Source organism: Epinephelus fuscoguttatus, linkage group LG10 (assembly GCF_011397635.1).
Source record: "Epinephelus fuscoguttatus linkage group LG10, E.fuscoguttatus.final_Chr_v1".
In the NCBI taxonomy this organism is placed as follows: Eukaryota; Metazoa; Chordata; class Actinopteri; order Perciformes; family Serranidae; genus Epinephelus; species Epinephelus fuscoguttatus.
The window spans coordinates 36,168,285-36,194,027 of NC_064761.1; the positions used below are offsets into that span (position 1 = coordinate 36,168,285).

General features: G+C 40.8%; 3 protein-coding genes across 4 annotated transcripts; all 3 read left to right on the forward strand.

The window, feature by feature from the left end:
- The first annotated feature begins 476 nt into the window (after positions 1-476).
- Positions 477-11,953, forward strand: scinla (scinderin like a). 2 transcript variants are annotated; one of them, XM_049588495.1, is made up of 18 exons: positions 477-585; positions 2,193-2,385; positions 2,521-2,675; positions 3,219-3,380; positions 4,532-4,681; positions 4,800-4,847; positions 4,943-4,993; positions 5,101-5,233; positions 5,411-5,499; positions 5,601-5,816; positions 5,906-6,039; positions 6,560-6,650; positions 8,866-9,033; positions 9,130-9,310; positions 9,400-9,515; positions 10,461-10,538; positions 10,625-10,685; positions 10,762-11,953. In XM_049588495.1, exons 2-18 carry the CDS (start codon positions 2,205-2,207, stop codon positions 10,929-10,931), a joined length of 2,184 nt encoding a protein of 727 aa, XP_049444452.1. In that variant the 5' UTR covers positions 477-585; positions 2,193-2,204; the 3' UTR covers positions 10,932-11,953. The 2 variants fall into 2 exon arrangements, with proteins under 2 accessions (XP_049444452.1, XP_049444451.1); XM_049588494.1 differs by having other exon boundaries at positions 505-585; positions 2,177-2,385.
- Positions 11,954-12,094: 141 nt separating this feature from the next.
- On the forward strand, positions 12,095-19,496 carry zgc:109982 (uncharacterized protein LOC553564 homolog). The gene is made up of 6 exons (XM_049588503.1): positions 12,095-12,371; positions 14,098-14,259; positions 14,361-14,540; positions 14,629-14,722; positions 17,225-17,408; positions 19,260-19,496. The coding sequence occupies exons 1-6, from the start codon at positions 12,275-12,277 to the stop codon at positions 19,494-19,496; spliced, it is 954 nt and encodes a 317-aa protein (XP_049444460.1). The 5' UTR covers positions 12,095-12,274.
- A 1,313-nt stretch (positions 19,497-20,809) lies between these two features.
- dr1 (down-regulator of transcription 1) lies at positions 20,810-25,637 on the forward strand. Its single transcript, XM_049588506.1, has 3 exons — positions 20,810-21,699; positions 22,367-22,530; positions 24,447-25,637. Exons 1-3 carry the CDS (start codon positions 21,480-21,482, stop codon positions 24,591-24,593), a joined length of 531 nt encoding a protein of 176 aa, XP_049444463.1. The 5' UTR covers positions 20,810-21,479; the 3' UTR covers positions 24,594-25,637.
- Positions 25,638-25,743: the final 106 nt, after the last annotated feature.

Genomic DNA, 25,743 nt, shown 5'->3' on the forward strand with positions numbered 1-25,743 from the left:
AGGTTAGTCTGCATGCATTTCTATCTTTCTGCAAGACAGCGAACTGCTGTACGGCTGACACAAAATTCTAATGCCCTTGATGGCAAGTCAGGTTTAGTTTTCTTAATATTTAAGTTCATTTCCCCCGTAACAGCTGTTTTACCTACACTGCTGAGCTTAGAAACCACCCCACAAATTGCAAATGATGTGACTTTTTTTCCACCTGTGAGTTGCATGATAAAAATGGAACGCTGGTGAAAGGATTTGAAATCATTTTCCTTTTGCAAATCATAAAAAATACTCCAAAATGATATCAAAATGAAGGTGAACAATGCATGCACAGTGTTAATGGATGGATTTTATTTAAAACAAACGTTAAAAGGAAAGCTGCCTTGAGGGTTGGTCCACTGCCACCATTTGTGCAGCCGTGTTGCAGACTGGGATGGGTTGGGGTGTGACTGGACACACCTCTCCTTCACAACACGGATGTCTCTGCAGAATAAATAGCAGAGCTGTGCGCAGACAAACTGGGTGGAACCCTGGAAGAGCAGCAGTGCAGCAGTGTCAGCTTCTTCACACTCAGCAACTACCTTCTGTCCTCACCAGGTAATAAGATATTGTTATTGTTATTAGGTTATTGTTTTTGCAAAATGCTATAGAATCCAATAAAAACTCTCTGTAGCTAGTCAGATTGCATATCTGAAACTGTACACCAATTGCTCATTTTAACTTTCAAGGAATTTGTCTTAATTATTCATAGCAACAAGTCCTGGCAAGACACTTGTTTTAAAGGGATAGTTTGGATTGTTTGAAGTCGGGTTGTATCTGTCGTCAGTGTATCATATACAGTAGATGTCAGTCGACACACCTTCAGTGTGGAGAAGCAGGCTGCAGACGACACAGAACTAGTCAATGCACTGCTGTGGACGGAGGTAGCAGCAAGACATATTTTTGCCAGTTAGTTAGTTTGTGTTGGTGTGAGACTTTGGTGAATCTGAACTAACTCTTTTAAACGCCAAAGTCTCGCGATAACACAAACAAAATAAGTGTTTGAGTCAGCGGTAGAGCAGCAGCTCCTGTGTTCAGTGATGTTAAATTATCGTTTTTCTCAGTGGAATCTGGCTTTGAAGAGAGTGATATAATGGCTTCATTTTCCTTCATTGCTTAGCTTCCCTGTCCGAATCCAGCCTGCTTCTTCAAACTGGGGGCATGCCGACTGTCATCTTACTGTATGTAATATACAGGGAAAAAAACCCGTATAACCCCACTTCAAAAAATCTAAAATTTAATGTGAACTTTTTGCATGATTCTGCAAAATAGTTAATGCTTTCCACAGATGCATTTTTACATTTTTTTATATCTTACATGTGATATTAGCAGTGCGTCAGGTGCGTTTTATATATATTCTCTGTCGAAAATCAGCCTCTGAACACTGGGCAATAATCACATACTGTAAGCTGAAGTCTAAGATACATGGTGTTTGTCTTTGGCTGCCCAAAAAATACCACACCAACATTAACATTGCAGTTTGGCAGTAAGTGCAGAGGACACAGGTGATTTTCCACCCCTGCATATGACACACTGCTATTGTTTAATTAAATAGTCCCTCTATTACAGGTTAAGTAACAAATGTTGCAGGGTAAATGCAGGATGTTCCTTTTGCCATGGGATGAAGGGGACTTTAAATGGAACTGGAATAAAGCAACATAATATACCACTGATGAAACTGTGTTATTGTTTTGGAGAACTTTCGAATGCTTTGTGATGTGCACCTTTCGTTTTCCTGAGAACATCAAGGCTATCTCATGTCATGATTTTCTTCAGTTGAATCCAACTATGACAAGAACTGTTGCCTGGCTTCAAGAGTGCCATCGGCAGAAATCTGTATGAAACTAGGGCTGCAATGATCTATCATTTGGTCTGTACAATATCAAAAAATACCAAAATTCATTCATTTATTGAAACCTAAGGTCATCAAATTGCTTGTTTTGTCTGGACAAAAAGAGAAAAGCAGCAAATCTTTACATTCGAGGAGCCAAAACTAGAGAATCTTTGACATTTAAGATTGAAAAAGAACTTAAAAATTCCAGTTAATTTTCTGTCAGTCGAGAAATTGATTTATCTTTGCAGCCCTGTGTGAAGCTGTTACAGCCTATCAACTCTTGTGTTTTGCCTGATATGTTACTTGTTATTGAAGGCGTGTCTCCCCTCAGGCCCTGAGCACTATGGCATCACACAAGGAGTTTGAGACTGCAGGGAAGAAGCCCGGCCTGCAGGTGTGGCGGATAGAGAATATGGAATTGGCACCCATCCCTGTGGAACTCTACGGAAGCTTCTACAACGGAGATTCTTACATAGTGCTCCACACCACCGCTGATTTTTCCTACAACGTTCACACGTGGTTTGGTATTGGACTTAGATTCTCTGCTGACACCTGAAAACAAACTCTGGCTTTTCAAAGAATTTGTCTGTCTAGATTCTCTTTTATTTTACAGTCATTCATTGCTGTTTTTCTTTTTGCTGTTATCTGTTACACCAAAGGTGAGAACACTTCCCAGGATGAGAGAGGGGCTGCTGCCATCTTAATGATCCAGATGGATGACCAACTGAATGGATTACCAACACAGCACACTGAGTATCAAAATGAAGAGTCACTGATCTTTTTGAAATACTTCAAGTCCGGCGTCAGATACATGGTAAAACATGATATATGCACACATGTTGTTTTCATGTATATACTTTAAAACATATTTTAAGATTGATTTAAAAAAGTTGCAACCTCTACCTTCAAGAGAGATAAATTCATTGCTTTATCCCAGACATCAAAAGTAAAAGACGACAATGTAATGACTCAGGCTAAAGGGGTTGTTTGAATGTTGTGTATTCATAAGGGAAGAAGAACTCGTCACAGTGCTCTTTTGGGAGACGTTTGGAGCTGTGGTTGGTTGCTCCCTCAGGTTTTACACAGATGGTTTCCATGAGGAGTTTGAACTGGCAAACAAGGCGAGCAGAAACATGCCCTCTGGTACCAAAACACCAGAGTGCTGCTGCAGATGTTATGAGATGAAGTAGGCCAGTGGAAAATAATAGTAGGAGCTGAAATACTAATCCATCAATTAGTCAGAATCTAGACATTTTAAGAGTTTGACGTGGAGATGTCAAGGGTTATAGTTGATCAATAAATCGCTATAGCTTATAGTTCTAATGCTTTTTTCTCCTTGACTTTATTCATTTTAAAGGAAGGTGGAGTAGCCTCAGGCTTCCAGCAAGTGGTGACCAATGAAGTAAACGTCAAACGTGTACTGCACGTTAAAGGTCGTCGGGTGATCAGAGCCAGTGAGGTGCCTCTTTCCTGGTCAAGCTTCAATAAAGGAGACTGCTTCATCATTGATTTGGGAAAGGTGACCTAGAAGAGGGACTAGATACAAGGGCTGCACGATATATCATTTGAACATCGACATCGCGATGTGCGCATGTGCGATAGTCACATCGCGATGTGCGCATGTGCGATAGTCACATCGCAGGACACGCAATGTTTTCTCTTTTTATTAGAACATGTAAACATTTGTTTTGCTTCAGAAAAGCAGCTCTGAAGAAAGCTCCTTGCTCCGCTCCGCTCGCCTCTCTCTCTCTCTCTCTGTCTCTCCCTCTCTGACAACAGCAGCCCCTCCCCCTTTCATGCACACGCTGCAGTCACACACTGAAAATGAGCGACATGCAAGAAAGAGAAACGGTAAAGGAGGATTTATGTCTGGTTCACACTACACAACTTTTCTGCCCGTTCTGAAAGTCACTATGTCACATTACACGATAGTGGAGTCCTAAAATCGTGCCGTGACTTGGCCGACAGACATGACACACTACACCATGGTACACACCAGTTATCCCCGGTCATCTTTCACGACACGTGTGATGTCATCGGGTTATTCTTGTCCTATTTTTATTACTTTTACTATTATTTGAGTCACTGTGACTGTTCATGTGCCAGCAGAAATGTTGTTGTAGTAACGTAAAAAGTGCCACCACAGTCCACAATAAGTTCCTACAAATGTTTCACAATAAAAGCCTATTTAGAAAATGGAGGGATTCTCTCAGCAGAGGATATAAGGGGCTTTTAATTTGAAACACATTCAGGAAGTGTCAAGTTTGAAATGACAGCGCCTTGCATTAACTTTATCAAGACAATGGGAACGGATAAAAAGTAAAAATATAAAGATACAGAGGGATTAATAAATAACGGTCCTTTTATAATGCAGTCTGTTTCAAATGAAGCTGTTAGCCTCTGCAGTTGTGGTGAGTAAAAGCCCCGCCACTGTTTTTTAATTTTCTTACTTTAACTCATCTGACGAAAATTCTTGTATTTTTTTAATGTCACAATATATATTGCAAAAAACAAAACAAAATAAAAACAATCGCAATGTCAGTTTTTTCCAGTGTCGTGCAGCCCTACTAGATACCCCAAATATGTTAACAGTTCAAGCTTCTGGTGTTGTAATGTTTCACCGTAACTTTGTTTTCATCTTTTTCGCTGCTCATCTCTGTGAAATGCTAGGTTATATACCACTGGTCTGGCAGTGAGAGCAATTTCTTTGAGTGCTTAAAAGCCACTGAGGTGGCCAAGGATATCCGTGACAACGAGAGACATGGGCGTGCCACCATTGAGATGATTGAAGAAGGCAGTGAGCCAGAAGCTGTCATTGAGGTGAGCTTTTTTTCTAACTTTAAAACGTGAACAGCTTTATTCAGGACACCACTGGCTTTGGCTGCTCCGAAGGATGTAAATGAAATGTTGCAATCTGTGTGCATGTCTTTATTTATAGGTGCTTGGACCCAAGCCTGATCTCCCATCGTGTGAGGATGAGAAAAAGGCAGGCATTTAATGAATTACTGTGGACAAATGTTACATTATCTAAAGGATTCAGATGATAAATGTAAATGTGTTGATCATCTCTCCACTTTCTAGTGTGATGAAACTGCTGATAGAAAGAACAAAAAGACGGCAACTCTCTATTTGGTAAATATGTGCAAATATTAAGGTTTTAAATTAATTACTGTAGATAAATGTCTCAGTATGCAAAGGATTGAGATGATAATGATGATAATCATCTCTCTACTTTCTAGATTTCTGATGCTGCTGGCTCCATGAAGACAACTGAGGTGGCTAAGGAAACCCCTTTCAAACAAGACATGCTCTCTCAAAATGAATGCTACATCTTGTACAATGAAGGAGACAAAAACCTATTTGTCTGGAAAGGTATTACACCATGACATCTATCCATTTCTGCAACCTCTTCTTAGCTGCATACACCCTATGTTTATCAGTGCTCAGCTGGCTTATTGCTTATTGTTGTTAGTCAGCACAAATGGGAAAATGTGTAAATTTGACCAAAGTTTGTAGTCTCTAACCACTGTAGCACTCCCCAAACTGCAGGTAAGGATGCAAATGCAGATGAGCGCAAAGAAGCACTGAATAGGGCAAACAAATTCATCAAAGACAACAACTGCGACCCACATACTAAGGTAATGAGGCCATGTAGTGAAAGTCTGACACCAGAGCTTCGTTCTTTCTAGCTTGTTTTTCTGTTTATGAATATGCTCACTCCTCTTTCTGACACAAACAGATCCAGATTATGCCAGCAGGGGCTGAGACCTCCATTTTTAAACAGTTTTTCTTCAACTGGTTGGACAAAGATGAGACCACTGGCCCAAGTGAGGCCTACGTGGAGAATAGAATCGCGAAGGTGGAGCAGATTCCCTTCGACGCCTCCAAACTCCACAGCAACAAATGCATGGCTGCCCAGCACCGTATGGTGGATGATGGCTCTGGGAAAACGGAGGTATGCTTCACTAGCCTGACAAAGCTCATGTTGTATTTTCATCTCCTCAGATATCAACATGTATGTGTGACAATTGTGGCTGTCTGTAGATTTGGCGTGTGGAAGGAGGTGACAAAAAACCTGTGGATAAATCCACGTATGGACAGTTCTTTGGAGGTGACTGTTACCTTGTGCTGTATACCTACAAAGATGGAGGCAGAGAGAAGTTTATCATCTACACCTGGTGAGTGCAACCTTCAAATCAATTTGTTATCCAGGAGCTTCACTGACAGTTGATTGAACCAGTGTACCTCTTCTTTGTGAATATAAACACTGATTTAGCTTGAATGAGTTAAGAAAAAGATGGCACGGTTGTCTGGTGGTTAGCACTGTCGCCTCACAGCAAGAGGGTTCCTGGTTCGATCCCGGTTGTGGGAGCCCTTCTGTGTGGAGTTTGCATGTTCTCCCCATGTCAGCGTGGGTTTTCTCCGGGTACTCCGGCTTCCTCCCACAGTCCAAAGACATGCAGATTGGGGACAGGTTAATTGGTAACTCTAAATTGTCCGTAGGTGTGAATGTGAGTGTGAATGGTTGTCTGTCTCTATGTGTCAGCCCTGTGATAGTCTGGTGACCTGTCATGGGTGTGCCCTGCCTCTCGCCCAATGTCAGCTGGGATAGGCTCCAGCCCCCCCGCGACCCTCAAGAGGATAAGCAGTTAGACAATGGATGGAGTTAAGAATACATTTTGGCTTTCCTGTCTTCAGGCAAGGGCAGAAGTGCTCTAAGGATGAACTGGGTGCTTCAGCCATTCTCACCATCCAACTGGACGATTCCATGGGAGGAAAAGCTACCCAGGTAAGATATTTACTGTGAAAACAAGCTATGATGTCACTCAGGTTTTTCTTGATAGGAATAGTTGGAAATCAAAGTACGCTTACTTGGTGAGAGATGATGATAAGATCAATACAAGTCTCATATCTGTGCTTTAAAGTTAGATGTGGGGACAGCTACCAGTTAGCTTTGCATAAAGACTGGAAACAGAGGGAAACAGCTAATCTGGTGTTAATTAGTGATCTTAGGGGGTGCCGGCAGGTTGATCTTGTTATCTTTGGACAGCATTGTTGGATTACTGAACATGCCTATTGGGCACAGCCCCAGGGCCCCAAAGTGTAAAGGGCCCCCTTGGCCTTTACCTGTAAAATGTCAATCAAATTAACACACACTGACCAGGAAGAGACACAAAAAGACCAAGAAAAGATGCAAAACAAACACTGAGAGACACAAAATGACTCAAGGGAGACTCCAAATGACCAAAAAAGACACAAAATGGCCATAAAGAGACAGAAAATGATCTTAAAGGGAGACATAAAATTACCTCAAAGAGACACAAAAGTACATACAAAAGGGGCAAAATGACCAAAAAGAGACAGAAAATGACCTTAAAGAGATTTAAAAAAAACAAACAAAAAACCCTAAAACATCCATAAAGTTACCTCTTACAAGTAGACACAAAATAACTACACGTGGGGCAAAACAACAAAAAAGAGACACTGATCTCAAAGAGACACAAAATAACTACAAAAAGGGGCAAAACAACATGCCTACCAGGCACAGGCACAGGTAAGATGTACTGACCACAAAGAGACACAGTAAGACCACAAAGACAAAACAACCACAAAGAGACACAAAATGACTACAGAGGGACACAAAACAACCACAAAGAGATATGAAATGACTAAAGAAAACTCAAAATTACCTAAAACCCACAAATTTGTCTTCAAAAAGACACAAAATAACCACAAAAAGCAGCAAAACAACCAAAAATAGTCACAAAGCGACCCAAGAAAGAAACAAGAGGATCTCAAAGAGACACAAAGTGACTACAGAAAGACACAAAATGACCAAAAAGAGACACAAAACGACTACAAAGAGACAGAAAATGACCAAAGAAGATTCAAAATGATCTTAAAGAGACATAAAATCACTACACAATGGGGCAAAACAACCAAAAAGAGATATGAAATGATTTCAGAAAACTCAAAAAAACACCCACAAACTGATCTTGTAGAGACACGAAATAAGTACAAAAAGTGGCAAAACAACCAAAAAGAGTCACAAAACGACCCAAGAAAGAAACATGAGGACCTCAAAGAGACACAAAAGACCTCAAAGAGACACAAAAGACCAAAAAGAGACATAAAAGACCTCAAAGAGATACAAGAGGATCTCAAAGAGACAGAAAATGATGATTATGATTTTTATGATTAAATTAAACTACACAATGGGCCAAAAAGAGATATGAAATGATTTCAGAAAACTCAAAATTACCTAAAACCCACAAATTGATCTTGTAGAGACACGAAATAAGTACAAAAAGCGGCAAAACAACCAAAAAGAGTCACAAAACAACCCAAGAAAGAAACATGAGGACCTCAAAGAGACAAAACACCAAAAAGGGACACAAAAGACCTCAAAGAGACACGAAAGTCCTCAAAGAGATACAAAAGACCAAAAAGAGACACAAAAGACCTCAAAGAGATACAAAAGACAAAAAAGGGACACAAAAGACCAAAAAGAGACACAAAGGACCAAAAAAAGGGACACAAAAGACCTCAAAGAGACACAAAAGACCAAAAAGAGACACAAAAGACCTCAAAGAAATACAAAATAAATACAGAAAATGGCTTCAACAAAAAAGCTGTGGCTAAATCACCACAAAGTGTGTTTCCAGTCTTATGTGGGAGTGAGAGGGTGGGGCCTTTCTGTGCCCAGGGGCCCATTGTCTCATAATCCACACATGTTGAACAGAGCCTGGCTGTTTCCCCAGTTTCCAGTTTATATGCTATACAGAGCTAATTGGCTGCTGGCTGTAGCTTCACATTGAGCAGACAGACATGAGAGTGGTATTGATCTTCTCATCTAACTCTCAGCAAGAAAGCAAGTAAACATGTTTCCCAGAATATCAAAATACTTCTTTAATGACTTACTCCTGCCATTTAAGCACAGGGTGAGTCTTATCACCCCTGTCCTCATTATACATGTAGGCTGAGCTACTGCTTTGTCTTGGCAGGTTTGTGTCCCTCAGGGTCAAGAACCACCTCATCTTGTGAGTATGTTTAAGGACCCTTTGATCGTTTACCTGGGTGGGACAGGCCGCCACGACCAAGAGAGCAAGCCCAACAGCACACGTCTCTTCCACATCCGCCAGAGCTCCAACAAAAGCACACGGGCTGTTGAGGTCAGCCTTGTTTATTACATTGGACGTGCATGAATGTATTGCTCTATAATGAGCGATTCACACCATTGTCTCGATCTTTGTGTCTCACTCACCCAGGTGGAGCCCAAAGCCTCCTCTCTGAACACTAACGATGCGTTTGTGCTGAAGGAGGGTAATTCTGTGTACATATGGAAGGGAAAGGGAGCAACTCAGGAAGAGATGACTGCAGCTAACTATGTTGTCAGCGTGCTTGCAAAAGGCAAGACAGCAAAAGTGGTGGAGGAGACTGAAGAGCCAGGTGAGTGCTGAAAAAGGAGCTTTGATCTCTGCTGAATAGCAGTGTAAAACATTCCCTGTGAAAATCTATGGTTTTCTCCTCACTGCCAGATGATTTCTGGAAAGCACTGGGTGGAAAGGCAGAATACCAGACCTCCAAGACTCTGCAGAAGACTGTAAAGCCTCCACGACTGTTTGGCTGTTCAAACAAGACTGGCAACCTGATCGTAAGTATTTAGAGCCCTCTTCCTGCACAAAATCACCACTTACACCCGTTTTTTTTCTTTTTTTTTTAATATAACGATAAAGGTTGCAATCGGCATTCACACGTGGGTCAGATAACTCTGCAGTAGTCTTGTGTATCTATCAGCTCCAGCTGCGATCAGCTTTGACGGAAACACAACACCCAGGCGAACCAGCCAACGTGATGCAAAGACAGGTCACCACAAAATACCGTTCGTCTCCAAGCAGCACTTGAGCATCATTCCAAATTCAGTTTGAGAGAGAGTATAAAAGGTGGCCGGACGCTGTTATTGTTTGACAGCGCACAGGGGCGTCAGGGGGAAATGCAGCCAGGCAACAATGAAAGTTAAGACGGTGGAAGTCCAACTAGGGCAGGTAGGAGGGGTAGTGGATGGGTCCAACAACCATCGGCTTTCAGTGGTTGGTCAGTGTTCGCCAAACCCTGTTCTTTTTTCCTGAACCCAACCACATATGTGTGCTGGCTAAACGTAAGCACGTGTTTGTTGCTGAAGGGAAAAGAACGTTAATTTGTAGTGTTGTGCGTGCTTTTATTTTGAAAGAGACTATATGCAAACTGTACATTTCCTGTGAAAATGTGTATTTCGAAAAATGACAATGCATGTAACAGGCAGAACTTGACAAGGTGTCTTGGAAGTTCAACAACATCGTACCTCAACGTGGAAAGTCCATGACCAAATGTCGACATGTGAAGTGGTCGGAGTGAGAACGTGTTGTTGCTGCAGAGCCGTGTACACAGTTGTGGTCTACCGTCAGTGGGAAAGAAGTTTATTGCCTATTTCTAATGGGTTTTCCCTTTATTTAAAAAACCTGTGTACAACCTGTGTACTGTGGAAAATGGGTATATGTTTTCATCCAAGCGACTGTTTTTTAAAGAGCGACTTTGTAAACATGTAGTTTTCAATCTTTAGGCAGAAGAGGTGCCTTGTGATTTCACACAGCTTGATCTGGCACCGGATGATGTCATGATTCTTGACATCTGGGATGAGGTATGCTGCCTTCACTTCCACTTCTTGTAGATGCCATTTTTATTGCTGCCTTATCCTTAAATTCTTTTGGTCATGTCTCCCACCAGGTCTTTATTTGGGTTGGAAAAGATGCCAATGAGACAGAGAAAGCAGGAGTAACCAAGATTGGTGAGACAAACAGAGCTGTTAGAGATAAAGGGAAATTATGTACAAGACTTTGTTCACAATATTTTTTTCTTTTCAGCCCAAGACTATCTGGAATCTGACCCCTCTGGCCGTTGTCACGTCCCCATCGCTACCATTAAGCAGGGGGAAGAGCCAGTGACCTTCACCGGCTGGTTTCACGCCTGGGACCCCGACATGTGGAGCAGATTTGAGGAAGATGACTATCTCCAAAAGTGTTGCAAAAAGTAAAGTGCTGTAAAACACAAAGCAGCAGTATCTGCAGAGATGTATTTCTTAATGTGAACCATTGGACTTTAAAGAATAATCAACCTGTAAGATTTTGTGAGTTTGGAATTGTAAAGTTCTGTCTGGGTGGATGGCAGCATGGAGATCACATCTCATGCTGCAGTTCTGATGTTCTTAGCATCTCAAAAGTTTTTTGTTTTTGTTTTTTTAAAAATATCTCAAAGTTTTAAAGCAATTTGAGTTGCGACAAAAATACAGTCTTGTGATTCCACACTCACAGTAGGCCTATATAAAATATATTCGATCAAACTTTTGCTGGGAAAGCTTTCTTCGCAGCTTGTTTTCATTCTGTCTTATGCACTGAAATGATAAACTGTTTATGATCCAGCAAAAACCCACGATGCACTAGTTCTCCCAAGTTCAGTGTGGCTTTAAAGGGATAGTTAAGATTTGTTTGAAGTGGGGTTGTATAGGGTACTTATCCGTAAACAGTATATTACAAACACTAAATGTCAGTCGACACACCCCGCCAGTTTGGAGAAGCAGGCAGGAGTACGACATGGAGGCTAGGCAATCTACTGTTGTGAAGTGTGTGAATTCACCAAAGTCACATAAAAACACAAACTAACTGACTGATTGCAGCAGCGGCAGACCAGCATCACCCGTGGTCAGCGAGGTCACATGAGCCTGGTGGCTTTGAGGAGAGCATAGATGGGGAATTGAAGCCATTAACAGCTTCCATGTTGGAACCGGCTGTCATCATCGGCTATTTTTTATCTTGTGTGCACAAGTTAATTATCTGCGAGATAATAGGCTAACTTGTGGACAGAAGATAAGTAACTTTCCCCACTAGTGAACATGACAAAAAAAGGGGGCTCCATAGATAGCAGTGTCAAAAATGTATTTCTGTTTTCAACAAAACGAATGTATGGCCTATTTTTATGGAACGTTTCCCTTTCTACAGCCCAGTTTGCAAAGACAAACTTTGATTGAGAAATTTCAATAAAAATATGACCTCATCTGAACATTCTCTTCTGACTGCAATTCTTTATTCAAACAAGAACATGTGCTTTTTTCCCGTCAAGTCTTTGAGTCAAGTCTTCACGATTCACTGCGACAATAAACTTGTTATCATCAGCCTAAATCCTCACTAGGCATTAGCACCATGCGTAGGCTGTGCTTGATGGTAATCTTCAGCCCATGTGCACAAGGTTTCTGCTGAGTTGCAGACCTGTGGATTAAGAAGCGGGCTTTAAAAGGGCCCTCCGCTCACCCATTACCTCCCCTCTTTTGTTCTCCTTCATTCTCTGCTGCTGGAGCTGCAAGACAAACACTAACCAGGCACAATGGCCCAGAAGGTGGTACTCATCACAGGCTGCTCCTCTGGGATCGGCCTCGCCTTGGCTGCCCGCATCGCAAAAGATGAGAAGAAAAGGTTCATGGGTAAAACTGCAACATTGTTAATTTAGTTTAGTTTTACGATGTCTGTGTTGCACATACATCAGGCTGTTGAGAAATTTGAATGGAAGAATGGAAATTTAACAGCAGAGACTGTATGAAAATTACGAAAGGGGTTAAAATAGTAAGTTTAAAACAGTACACCACTTTAATTTCTTTATGCACCTTGGTTTTTATTATTAGCTGCATTAATTCAACACTGTGGTATTATTTTTAGATATGATAGAAGAGGGTTTTACAGTGTTTTCTAAGAAAGCTGAGGGTCCAGTTTCATTAAAGGTGGGGAAGGCTTTTCCCCAAACCAATGAGTGTCGCACAGTCCCTTATTTAAACTAAAGTTTGATGAGTAATAATGGTGAATATCAAATACTGTGGCAATACAAGTGACCAGTTTGCTTTTAGAGACTAGTCATTCAAAGTTATGTGCCTACAGTTGTTTTACAAATATAAGAATACATGCTCAGATAACCTTTCATTTGGCAAGAAACTTGTTATAATTCTATTATAAATGTATTCACCCAAATCACAAAAGGAAACCATATTTTCTCAGCAGTGCAGATTGCTTTGTTTTCGGCTGCAAAGTTTTGAGTTTTTTGCCTCCGAGAGTCGTGCCAGTGCACGTCTCTTTCCAGGAACTGCTTTTATGGATGAAATAGTCACAATACCTGTAGATTATATTTCTATTTTTGGTACTATATTGTATCTTACTGATTATTTTATAGACAGTTTTAAATCTTTGTCTTATTGTTTTATTGAATATTTGGGTGAGATAACTTATAACCCTTTAAGGAGTTTTTCATCTCACCTGCACAATCTGTTTTTTGCTGTTGTTGATGTTTTTATACCAATTGTTTTAAAACTGTGCAAATAAATAATACAAAATTATTCTGAACAACTGGAACACTGTTTTTGCAGAGGATGTTGCTGTTGAGTTCAGCTGCTCATTTTTAAATGCTGTGAACATCATAAACAAAACCATATTACCGCCATTGTTTTGGTATGGCAGCAGACATTTAGAGACAAAATCCGAGAAATTAAAATCAAAGTGATATGCACAACCCAACTGCCAGAGAAAAATGGTATTGTACGTTTATGCAAATCACAGATATGTTTCATTTGTATGTTATTATGTAGCAGATATGTTTAAATGTTACATGTTTTTTCAACATCACTGTGGTCGATGTGTGGTTTGGGTTAGGCATAAAAACCACTTGGTAAAAAAGGGGGAAAAAAATCATGATTTGAGCTTAAGATATCACTGTCTGTGGCTCCATCTATAATGTCGTGCTAAAAATACAAACGCTTTTCGTGGCACTATCCCGGCAGGGAAAGCAGCAATGTCTTGGTTAAGAAATAACACATTTGGTGGCACTATCTTGGCTGGAAGCGCAGCAATGACTTGTTGGAAAAAAAACCCAACAAAACAACAATTTCATGACACTATTCTGGATAGAAATGCAATAATGTCTGTAGAAAGCAATTGCTTTTCTTGTCATTATCTTGGCCAGCACACAATAATGAATGACTTGTTAATTAAAAAAAACCCAACAACACTTTTTGATCTATCCAGTGCTACCATGGGTAAGTTTAAAAACATGTTGCTTATATTTGATGGTTGGTGCACTCGCCCTTTTTGCCTCTGTTCAAAGCCAGATTAGGTCTTTAACTTTAATTCTGCGCTTAAGTTCTCAGTTAGTTTCCTTTGTTGCAGTCTATGCCACCATGAGGAACCTCAGTAAGGCTGAGCCGCTGGTTGAGGCTGCAGGTCGGACGTTGGGCAGGACTTTGGAAATCAAACAGTTGGATGTATGTGACGAAGTCTCTATCAAAGCCTGTGTGGACAGCCTGCCTGAGCGCAGGGTGGACATTCTCAGTAAGTTCTTTGGTTCAATGCAGTCAGAAAAAAACGTGATATGTATATTCTTCCAAGGCATAGTACTCTACATGATTGAATAATATTTCTTCCTCTCACAGTAAGTAATGCTGGGATGGGTCTGATTGGACCCATTGAGTGTCAGTCTATTGATGAGATGAAGACCGTCATGGACACCAACTTCTTTGGGCTTGTGCGGTTGCTGAAGGAAATCCTACCTGACATGAAGAGGAGGAAAAAAGGCCATATTGTGGTCATTAGTAGCGTCATGGGCATTCAGGGTGAGGACAGTTACACCTGTTTAACATGAAAACATATCTTCATGGTGACAAAAGACTAACAGTCACAGTGTCTTGCTCTTTTTTTCAGGAATTCTATTCAATGACGTCTATGCAGCATCCAAGTTTGCAGTGGAAGGCTTCTGTGAAAGCCTAGCAGTGCAAGCCCTGAGGTTTCAACTCAAGTAAGATGCTTTTATGCTGCTTCTGCAGAACACACAGACTACTGCACTTTTTGCTCTTTACTTTCGGTACTGGAATTCAAATGGTGCTCACAAAGCTTAGATCATTCAGGGAAACAACATTCCTCTTCAGAACGAACATGAAAATGCCTGCACACCAGTAGTTATCTGTTTGCAACATCTGCACACTCGCATCGCACAACTAGACCCACCATTGTCACACCAATGAGAGGAAAGTATGCCAGCTTAAGTGTGTCATGCCAAAAACATCCACAGTACACCCTGGCCTGCAGGGCAAGTCCTAACAGCATCATTCAGTACCTGAATCCTGAAGGAAATATGTCTGCAAGGCGGTTTCAGATAAAAACAGTACATTAAAGTATAGCACTGTAGCACTCAGTTACCTTTTACTCTCATGCTCTACTCTGCTCTTCATCTTCTTACTGGGAGGCATATAATTCTGTTTTTAACAGGGGCGTTTCTAGACTTTGAGGACATGGGGGGCTTAACCCAGTCCTTTGTAGGAGGGTTCAGGGGGATCCTCCCAAGTGACATTTTAAAAAAAAAAAAAAAAAAAAAAAAAAAAACAAGCTCTATTTTGATGCTTTTTGATGCACTCTGGCATCTTGTTTTTCCTTAAACGTTTTCCCCCCAGATTAATTACTAATTGTGATTTTAACAATATCACTAGTTGTAATTAATTTGTATTGAGTAGAAGCAGAATACTTTGCAACCAATATTATTTAAATGTAGAGAATTTACTTTTACCTTAGTATTTCCATCTTATGCTACTTTATACTTACTACACTCCACTACGTCTCAGAGAGAAACACTTTTTACTCCACTACATTTATTTGTAAGTTACTTAGTTACTTTGAAGACTCAGATTAAAAATGCAAAATAGAATCAGCCAATGATGATGTGTTATTATAGATTAAATTGCCCAGCAAAATATGTACTATACAGCCTTTAACATTACGGTAAACACACAAAATGCGCTGCTTAAGTGACAAAGAGGACCCAAGACTTCCGTTTTTGATCAGTGATGTCATATTATTTTCAGGGGCTCACTCCAAAGTTGTCAAAATCTGGCGCTTGGGCAGTGACATGCAGCGTCAGACACAGACAAAAAAGCTATCCTTTCACGTCAGCATGATATGCTGCCAGGCGCTGTTACACGACACACAGTGTCAGGGGGAAATATGGCAGGACAAGAATGAAAGTTAAGGCAGCAAAACTCTGAATAGCATGGGCAGGAGGATTGTTGAATGAGTCCAACAAGCATTGAGTTTCACCTGTGAGAGCGATGTTTGCATCCCGTAAGATTATAAAGCCAAACCCTGTTCTTTTTCCTAAACCCAACCATGTTTTGTTGCCTAAAGGCTACCACGTGGTTAGTTGTTGAAGGGTAAAAAAAAAGGTCAATTCGCAGTGTACTGACGTAGTGCATTTATTTTGAAAGAGACTGTGTAGAAATGGTAAATTTCCTGTGAAAATGGAAGGTCATTTTGAAAGAAGACATTGCATGTAACAGGTAGAACTTGACACGGCGTCCCAGAACGTTAACAACCTGTGCACCTGGGCTACCTTGCACGTTGTATCTGGACGTGGAAAGTCCATGACCAAGTGTCAATATATGACGAGGTCGGAGTGAGAATGTGTTGCTAATGCATGAATGGAAAGACAGTTTAATACATTTTTTTGTTTTTATTATTAGGCCTATTCTTATTTTTGAACTATACATATAGCCGATATATTTAGATTCAGGGCAACATGCCGCATTCACATGGAATTAGGCAGACAGCAGGCGGCACACGGGAGTGTTATGGTCTTCGGCTATTGGGTTGTAACAGGAGACATCTGCTGGACGGAACAGGAAAAATAAACAAGCGGTCTGACGGAATGGCACAACAGCTAAATGAGACACACATGACTCATGACACGTGATTGTTGCTATGGCAATTTTCTTGGGCTACAGAGAGCTAACGTTAGCCAGATAGCTCGCTAAGCTAATAAAGCAATTCATATCGTTACGTTTCATATTACGTACCTGGTATTCCACCCAGCTCTGCGCTAATCGCGTCCCATATGTACACCTTCTTGGAAGCATCATGATAGGCTTTTAAAGTTTGGTCATATAATTCTGGGTGCTGCTGCATCAAAAGCACTAGCTTTTCATTGTCGAGTTCAGCCATGTTTTCTTTTCTGTTTTGGAACTATGTCACATCTGGTTGAGTATTCCGTGGTCAATGAACGGTAAAAGTTAAAATATTTTAACTTTGGACAGCATTGCCGTCTACCATTGCTGTGGACGGTATTCTCTGCCGTCCTCGCCCAAGTTTTACCGTCCTTCTCTCGTCCACTAACATGACATCCGGTTTGCCGTCTGCCGTTTGCCTGATTCCATGTGAATGCAGCATAAAACATTCGGGGCTGACACCTCGGACACCCAGGCCTAACACCACCACTGTCTTGTACTGTACCTCTCTTCTTTTCTTCCCTCAGTATCAGCCTGATAGAGCCTGGTCCAGTGATAACAGAGTTCGAGCGTAAGGTCTTTGAGGAGGGCATGAAGACTGATCTCAGCAAAGCTGACAAAATCACTGCTGATATGTTTCAGAACATCTACTTGAAGAACTATGGTCAGATCTTTGAAACCCTCGGGCAGACTGCTGAGGATGTAGCAGAGGTAACTATAGTTTTCATCCACAAGCATTATTCACCTCATCATCTACTGTAGTGGTTCCCAACCTTGTTCCTTGAGGGACCCCTTTTCTACGACTGAGTCAACTGACGAGCCCTGACTAAATGACATTTATGGATATTTTATATTACATTGAGTGCATAACAGTAACAGTAAAGAACCACTGATAGACTGTACACTTAACTCAATTACTGCAGGAAGTTTGTGCAAAAAAAATGTGAATGAATTTTGAGCAGATTATTTCTTCTGAATATTCAGAGATGAATTTTCCTGATATTTGTAGGAACTACATATATAATTAACAAATTCAGTGTTTTGTTCTTCTGCCTGATGCTTGGTTGTTGTTCCGTTAGCTCTTTTGTCATTTATCAATCAATCAATTTTATTTATACAGCCCAATATCACAAATCACAATTTGCCTCACAGGGCTTTACAGCATACGACATCCCTCTGTCCTTAAGACCCTCGCAGCGGATAAGGAAAAACTCCCCCAAAAAAACCCTTTAACAGGGGAAAAAAAACGGTAGAAACCTCAGGAAGAGCAACTGAGGAGGGATCCCTCTTCCAGGATGGACAGACGTGCAATAGATGTCGTACAGAACAGATCAGCATAACAAATTAACAGTAATCCACATGACACAATGAGACAGAGAGAGAGAGAGAGAGAGAGAGAGAGAGAGAGAGAGAGAGAGAGAGATGCAGGTAATGACAGTAGCTTACAATAACATTATTGAAAGTAATAATATTATAGTTATAGTTCTGGCTACTGTGGTACAATATGTTGAAAGTATGTATTAATATCTGGCAGTATACATGTGTGACAATAGTCGTGTATAATAACAGTAGAAGTATGACTAATGACTAATGATGGCAGCAGCAGCAGCAGGAGGCATCTGGCAGGACCACGGCAGCAGCACAACCACACACGTCACGCTGTCCAGGCACCGCTGTGATATGAGTTAATCTGAGAGACAGTGGAGCACAAAGGCTCCGGAGAAGAAGCCGAGTTAGTGACATGCAGTATAGCCGAGTTAGCAAGATGCAGTAATAGGATGAGAGAGAGAGAGAGAGAGAGAGAGAGAGAGAGAAGAAGAAGAAGAGAAGGTGCCCGGTGTATTATAGGGGGGTCCTCCGGCAGACTTTAAAGGGATTGTCCTTAATTTATGTGAGGCAGGGGGTGGCAGGGGTACAATTTTTATTATTTTTTTTCATTTTGACCCTCCCTGAAGCTACAAATGTGTTTCCTTGAGCCTCCCTAAATGACTGGTGGAAAACGCATGACCACCCCTCCACCATAATTTAGTCTAGATTTTTAAATCTTACTCTTTGGTGTTTGAAAGTTAAAAGTTAAAAGCTGGTTTACTTTTGGCCAAATTTTAAATGACATGAAGTCATTGAAATTTTGCTATTTGGTGTTCATTGCACATGATGTGTCCAAGGAGTGTTGGAAGTTTGAAAATCCACAAATAGTTTCTGTTTTTACAGTTTCTGGTTATGATAAATAGTGTAATTTTGATGATATATATGTATATATATATATGTGTATTTATGTATATATTAAAAAAAACATGCTTTCTAAATGCAAATTTGGAACGCTTTTTCTGTTGTCGTTTTTTTAAATTGGCAATTAAATAAATCCAAAGTACAACCATTTAAATTTGCACGTCCCTCCCCTAAGCGAGAATAAAAAACACAAGTCCACTTGACGACCCATAGTGGTGGCGGGACCCCCAGGTTGGGAACCAGAGATCTACTGCTTTGTCTGTAAAGAACTGGAAACTGAGATGAATCAGTGCACATTGTCTGTGTGGTTGATGTTTGTGTTTTTCCTCCTAGCATACCATCAAGATCATCACCATGGAGAATCCCCCTTTCCGTCATCAGACAAATACGCTTTACACCCCTATGACCACACTGAAATACGCTGACCCCAACGGCGACCTCCCAATTGAAACATTTTACAAAATGGTGTTTGAGCACGACAAGGTCTTCAACGCCAGTCTGAACTTCCTCAAACTTCTGCGCTGGAGAAGTCGAAAGAGCTTTACCTTGGAGAAGGACAAGACCAATTAAAAGAGCCTCAGAGTCTTTGTTATTTTTGTCAAGATGCATCAGTGCATTCTGTAATTTATCTTTATTCAATTTGATGTAGCTGTGAAGTGTCTTTGTGACGAAACTGTGAACAAATAAAAATATGAAAGTAATAAATAATCAGTTCAGTCTCTTGTCACATGTGCCTGTGAGCTCCTGCTGCAGGTTTTAAACTACACCTGGTACATTCATCCGTCTACCATAACTGTCTTAACTCGTTAAGCCTCCAAGCCTTACATTACACAATATGCAAGTTGTAAGCAAAACTTTGAAGGGTAGGGACAAAGTCACTGCATCAGAGTAAACGTTCAGGTCGTTACACTGCTTTACAGAGAGGTGACATTTGTGTTTGACGACATTCCAAACATTTAAAAGCCAACTTTTAACAACAGGGAAGAGTTTGTGGATCGGTTGTGTTAATGACATATTGTGTTTGTGACACTTGGTTATGTAAGATAATAACTCATGGCCTAATCTGGGATTCAGCAGTTTGCTCTGAGCCTCACACCACGTGGACTTTTAATGGGAGACCTTTCACAAAGATATTCGTGAGTTGAAACAAAAATGGATCATTTCTGTTATGCAGCAACATTTCGGTCTCATATATTTATTAAAAAATGGTGGATTTTTCATGTTTTTCGCCTTTTTCCTGGAATAGTGACATGTTTAACTGTCAATATATAGGCACCCAAATAAGAATCCTTATGGGTGAACTGGATTATGTTGTTCACCCATAAGAACAGTATGGTTAATTTAGCTCGTCACAATTTAATAGTACTTGAGTTTATGCTCATCCTACTTTGCTCCTTTGAGTTCCCTTCAAAAAGGTCTAGATTCAATTCAATTCAATTCAGTTTAATAGAACTTTATTTATCCCCAAGGAAATTCTTGTGCCAGAGAATACTTCAAATTACAGTAACACTAAGTATGGTAACCACAATTTAATGTTCACAACCAGTAATAACCAGAACAACCAGAGGGTTGCTCGGGTCAGGGTCACTCACTGGGCCCAGTTTTATAACAACAGAGTATTAAATATATGGCAAAATATACAAATATACAAGATAAGTAGTGTTTTCAAGGAGCAAGAGCAAAACCAGTGCCTCATAGATTATCAATACCACGTTCTCAAACTGCCACTGTGGTACAGGACATCTATCTATCTATCTATCTATCTATCTATCTATCTATCTATCTATCTATCGTCGAATGAGTGTGTAATTCTCCGGCTTGAACACAAGATGGCGGTAAACACTAGCTGTGCCACATCAAACACCTCTCGGTTACACCGTACATCCGGCTCTTTGTTTGACGTTGGTTCCGGCTAAATTTAGCTAATGTGGCTCAGAATACAAAATTGTAAATGAACTGTTGGCAGCTTTAAGGTTGTTTGACATGTTTGGCTCATTTGGTCGATGCAGGGAAGAGTGACCCGCAGTGTCGTGGCGACTTCATTCAACTCGTCGTCTGTAGCCGGCCAACTATTTAGTTACATATGGCAGGGGGCAGCTCATTGTTAGCCTAGCTTTAGCCATGCTCTCTGCCTCCGCTTTCACTTGTCTTCTGGGTTGCGGCTTGCTTGCGACAGGGACCACGGCTACTTTTCCCAGTATTAACGTCTTTGTGTTTTCTTAATTGTGCTTGAGCCTTTATCAGGCCTTGAATTTCCTGTCACATTCCGCGTAACAGCGGTGGTCTGCGGAAACTGCACCTCGTTTGTTTCAGCACGTAAAACTCGCTGTTAGCTTAGTTAGCAAGCTAGCCAACCAACCGGCTAACTTTGAGGAAACGTCTTTCTGTCTTGATGACATTTAAATTGATGTTGCCTTGTCTCGGGCAGAACGTCAAACTCCACTAACTTAAAAACACCTGTCGCCGTCTGCTGTAACGTTGTTCTTTACCACTGAGTCAAGAACCGGAGCTATCATTTATTTTTTTGTGGTTTGTGGTCATTTGCCTGCCACGATGGCTTCTTCCTCTGGAAACGACGACGACCTCACCATCCCCAGAGCAGCTATCAACAAGATGATTAAAGAAACTCTCCCTAACGTACGAGTGGCTAACGACGCCAGGGAGCTGGTGGTTAACTGCTGCACAGAGTTCATACACCTCATATCCTCAGAAGCCAATGAAATATGCAACAAGTCCGACAAGAAGACCATATCTCCTGAGCATGTCATCAACGGTGAGTCCTTTGCTCCCAGGGTCCTATGTTCCCCTCTCAATATGACACATTAAGGAGACTTTTCATGGGGTTTTATGTTCTCAGCAATGTTTTCCCCTTGGCCAAACGTTTCCCTTTGTCAGTATGTTGAAATCACCCACCTTATAGCAGCTTATACTTTACTGATCATGTCTTTAAATTCGCCGGCAAGACATAAGACAATTTTCTCGTCTTCAAACATTGATATCTCCACAGTGGCTGAATGGATTTCTTGTATTCAAACTGAATTTGAAACGACCACATCCCTTTGGTTTTTTTGCAGTTTGAACTGCAAAGATAGCCCTCACCAATCTTTTCCAATGTAAGTTTATGTCAACACACACGCCCAATTAGACCAACTCAAAACAGAGGAAGAGCACCTTTGAGAGGAAGTAGCGCTTGAATGGTCCAACATTTCAGCTTGGTATGAAAGTGTGAGTCTCATCCCTTAAACCATAATTTGAAGCTCAATGTAGGACCCATTGAGCTTTGGATTGCCAGAGAAACACAGGGATGACCCCTCTGGTCCATATTTCTACAGCAATGAGCTATTGAGGGATACAGGCAGGGGTGTGCCCCTCCTGCTGTCATCAATTTCAAACCACAGACAGTAATTATTTCACTCTCACTTCTTGTTTTCATAACAAAGCCCTCGAGAGCCTTGGTTTCGCATCATACATCACAGAGGTGAAAGACGTTCTCCAGGAGTGTAAAACTGTCGCTCTGAAGAGGAGGAAGGCCAGCTCTCGACTGGAGAACCTGGGTATACCCGAGGAAGAGCTCCTCAGACAACAACAGGAATTATTTGCCAAGGTATGATCTGAAAATATGACCAGATATACAGTTTATAATGTAGTAATGGTGTTGATGAGTACCCACATTTAAACAAAAAGAGATTAATAAGTAAAATGTACCTCAAATAAGAGAGAGATAGCAATGAGAGGAGGTGTCATGATGGCTAAAAGTATCGTGAAAGAGAAGTCTGAGCGAGTATAGGTATTTTAACTGTAGTGTAATATGTGAACATGATTTGTGAAAGAGGTTGAAGCAGTCAGATACTGTGTGTTTACTGAATTGAGAAATGCTTTCACTTTCATAGTATGTATGAAAGTGAAAGCAGTATGAAAACTTGCTAACTAAGCAGACTCTATTCTAATAATTAATATTATTTGAAGCTAAGCTATTAGCATCCTCCACAGTATGCCACCCTTATTACACTGCACACCTGGAGATATATGGGACAGATTCCTTTGCAACTTGCTGTGATTTAAATGTAACACAAGCAGAAACTGGCAGAAAGTAATGCTGTGTACATATTTGCTAGAAGTAAGGAGTGTCCCTGTGTCAGTGTCACAATATTGTGGTGTCTTTGTACAGCGGTTCTGTAGATAGGTATGTAAGGGTCTTGTCTCAGGTGAGGTGCACCTCTTCAGAAATGTGAGTACATTTCTTGTTCTTGTTTTGTATGCAGGAGCAGATACAAAACAAACAAGACTAATTAAGTCCGTTTTTATCACCAATTCAGTTAAATTCAGTAGAACTTTATTTATCCCGAAGGAAATTCTTGTGCCAGAGAATGCTTCAGATTACAGTAACCACAATTTTACATTCACAACCACTAACAACCAGATTACCAGTGGGTTCCTTGGGTCAGAGTCACTGACTTGGCCCAGTTTTTATAACAACAGACTATTAAATATCTGGCAAAATATACAAGATAGAAGTGTTTCAAGCAGCAAAAACAAACCAGTGCCTAATAGAGTAACAGTAAGAGTAAGACAAGTACATGAGTTACTAAAAATGAACTGAAATGGTGGGAAAAGCAGCCTGCTCCTGATAATCAGTGTCATACTGAATATGATAAAACATTGCACAAGATATTAAGAAATAGTAATATACATCATGTAAAGTAAATGTGCACCTAATGTAGGTGAATATTGCTGTCACTGTCCTTTGTTCCAGCTCTCCTCCCTACAGAAGGGGGAGAATTATACAGTTTGATGGCCACAGGTAGAAAAGATCTCCTGTTGTGCTCCTCAGTGGTCTCAGTCTGCGCACCACAGAACGCCACAGGTTATTTTTTTCTACCTGTGGCCATAAAAGTTATCTCAGGATACTTTTCACATAAACCAGGACTAGCAGCATACTTTTTAATTTAATTTAATTTACAGAGACCCCATAGTTCCTCCATGAGCAAGCTCTTGGTGACGGCGTCGAGGAAAGACTTCATGCCCATAGGAGGGCAACCATCTGCCTCGACAGCTTGATCTTTAATCTTAAAGACTAAACACATTTTAGAAAAATGTAACTTAGATGTTGTGATCTACCAAAGCTGTTTCCAGTACAGACTGTTTCCTCCTCAGCTGCGTCCTCAGAGTAAATGGGAGAAGATGTCTGCTTTGTGCATATTAAAAATGCAGAACATTGTCTAATAATGCATGCTATTAAATGATCTTGCAGCAGTGGTGTGCTAATCAATACATCTTTGCAACGACTAATATATACAAATTCAGCCTCAGTATTGTACTGCAAAAAAATATTGTGAGCATTTTTCTTTTGTCTAATGTATATAGTAGAATAACATCTTTACGGGTCAAAAACACTGACATGTTTGAGATCTATTTTAACATCAGATATCACCATCATGATCCGTTTATAATCACCTAATAAGCTCTTTATTCGCCTTCCTTGTCTCATCTCTCTGTTTCGGTTCGACTGTGTTCCTGCAGGCGCGGCAGCAGCAGGCGGAGCTCGCCCAGCAGGAGTGGTTACAGATGCAGCAGGCCGCCCAACAGGCACAGATGGCGGCGGCATCTGCCAGCGCCGCCCAGCAGGCCGGCTCCTCTCAGGACGAAGACGAAGAGGATGACATGTGATCCCAGGACGCCGGTCAACTTGTCCAAATCCCTTCCTGGGACAGTGTCGGCACACAGATCTCCCAGTGCCGTCATCGGCAGAGACATGAGGCGTGTTTGACCGCCGGTATACATCAGTGTAACATGGATAAATGCACATTGGAATGGACACTGAAGAGAAAGATGAAGGGGGATTTCAAGATGGCCACACGTTCAGACACCAGTACCTGAAAATGATTTGGATTGAGAGGCTGTTAATGAAGTTTTTTGATCTCATCTTTCCCCCTTTTTTTCCAGTTGCTTCTGTTTAATTATGTCTTGATATTAAGTTGTGAGTAATTTGTAGATTTCTGGCTGTGTTGTGGACACTGAAGGCAGACATTGCCTGGGATATGTCAGTGAATTTTGGTGATAATGCAGCAAGTGTTCGCTCCTTCAGGTACTGCACCAGATAGCTTACTTATGTCATTTGTTGTACTAGATCCCTATTTGGTGGTTTAGGAGAGCTGCTTTAGGACGATATCAGAGCAGTTGATTTCTCCTTTCTTGTGGTTTGATGGTCACTCTTACAAAAAGGGGTTTCTCTACCCTCTCTTAGTATATTTGTTCAACCGCAGATCATTTGAGGGGTTGTGAATATAGGAATATTTTTGTTAAGTAGAGAATTAAATGGACATTTTGGTTAATTTTAGCTCATTCAGATACTTTCTGTTGCATTTTCTTTCTACCTTGAACCACCCACAGTATTGCTCATTAGCCACACCTTTTGGAAACGTTATATTTTTGTCTCATAGAACCAAAGATAGAGGACAGACTAACAGCCCAGAGTTAGTGTTTTTTAAAGGTGTAGGTGCTAACTGTGATTCTCGTTGCTGACTCCATGTCAGTGTAAACAATGTTAAGGATTATTAACCTATGACTTTGTAAGATGCTTTGATATCCAGGCTGAATTTGTTATTTCCCCTCTCCTCGGGTGCAGTATCAAACATTTGCATTGTGACTGTGGTCAATCCTCAGTGTAAAGACAAGTAACCTAGTTGTGATACACGTTCACTCACCTATGCTACAAAGTTGTATTCTATAAGCAATAAAGGAATCATGTTTTATAGACAATTGTTTTGTGTGTATGTAATCATGTATTCCTCTGAATTTAAACACATGATGGTTAGAC

Coding starts and splice junctions, on each gene's coding strand:
- zgc:109982 (XM_049588503.1), top strand. CDS start 12,275: ATGGCCCAGAAGGTGGTACTCATCACAGGCTGCTCCTCTGGGATCGGC. Junction 14,260..14,360: donor GCGCAGGGTGGACATTCTCA/GTAAGTTCTTTG, acceptor TTCCTCTCACAG/TAAGTAATGCTGGGATGGGT. Junction 17,409..19,259: donor CTGCTGAGGATGTAGCAGAG/GTAACTATAGTT, acceptor TTTTCCTCCTAG/CATACCATCAAGATCATCAC.
- dr1 (XM_049588506.1), top strand. CDS start 21,480: ATGGCTTCTTCCTCTGGAAACGACGACGACCTCACCATCCCCAGAGCA. Junction 21,700..22,366: donor TCCTGAGCATGTCATCAACG/GTGAGTCCTTTG, acceptor TTCATAACAAAG/CCCTCGAGAGCCTTGGTTTC. Junction 22,531..24,446: donor AACAGGAATTATTTGCCAAG/GTATGATCTGAA, acceptor GTGTTCCTGCAG/GCGCGGCAGCAGCAGGCGGA.
- scinla (XM_049588495.1), top strand. CDS start 2,205: ATGGCATCACACAAGGAGTTTGAGACTGCAGGGAAGAAGCCCGGCCTG. Junction 4,682..4,799: donor AGCCAGAAGCTGTCATTGAG/GTGAGCTTTTTT, acceptor CTTTATTTATAG/GTGCTTGGACCCAAGCCTGA. Junction 6,651..8,865: donor TGGGAGGAAAAGCTACCCAG/GTAAGATATTTA, acceptor TTGTCTTGGCAG/GTTTGTGTCCCTCAGGGTCA.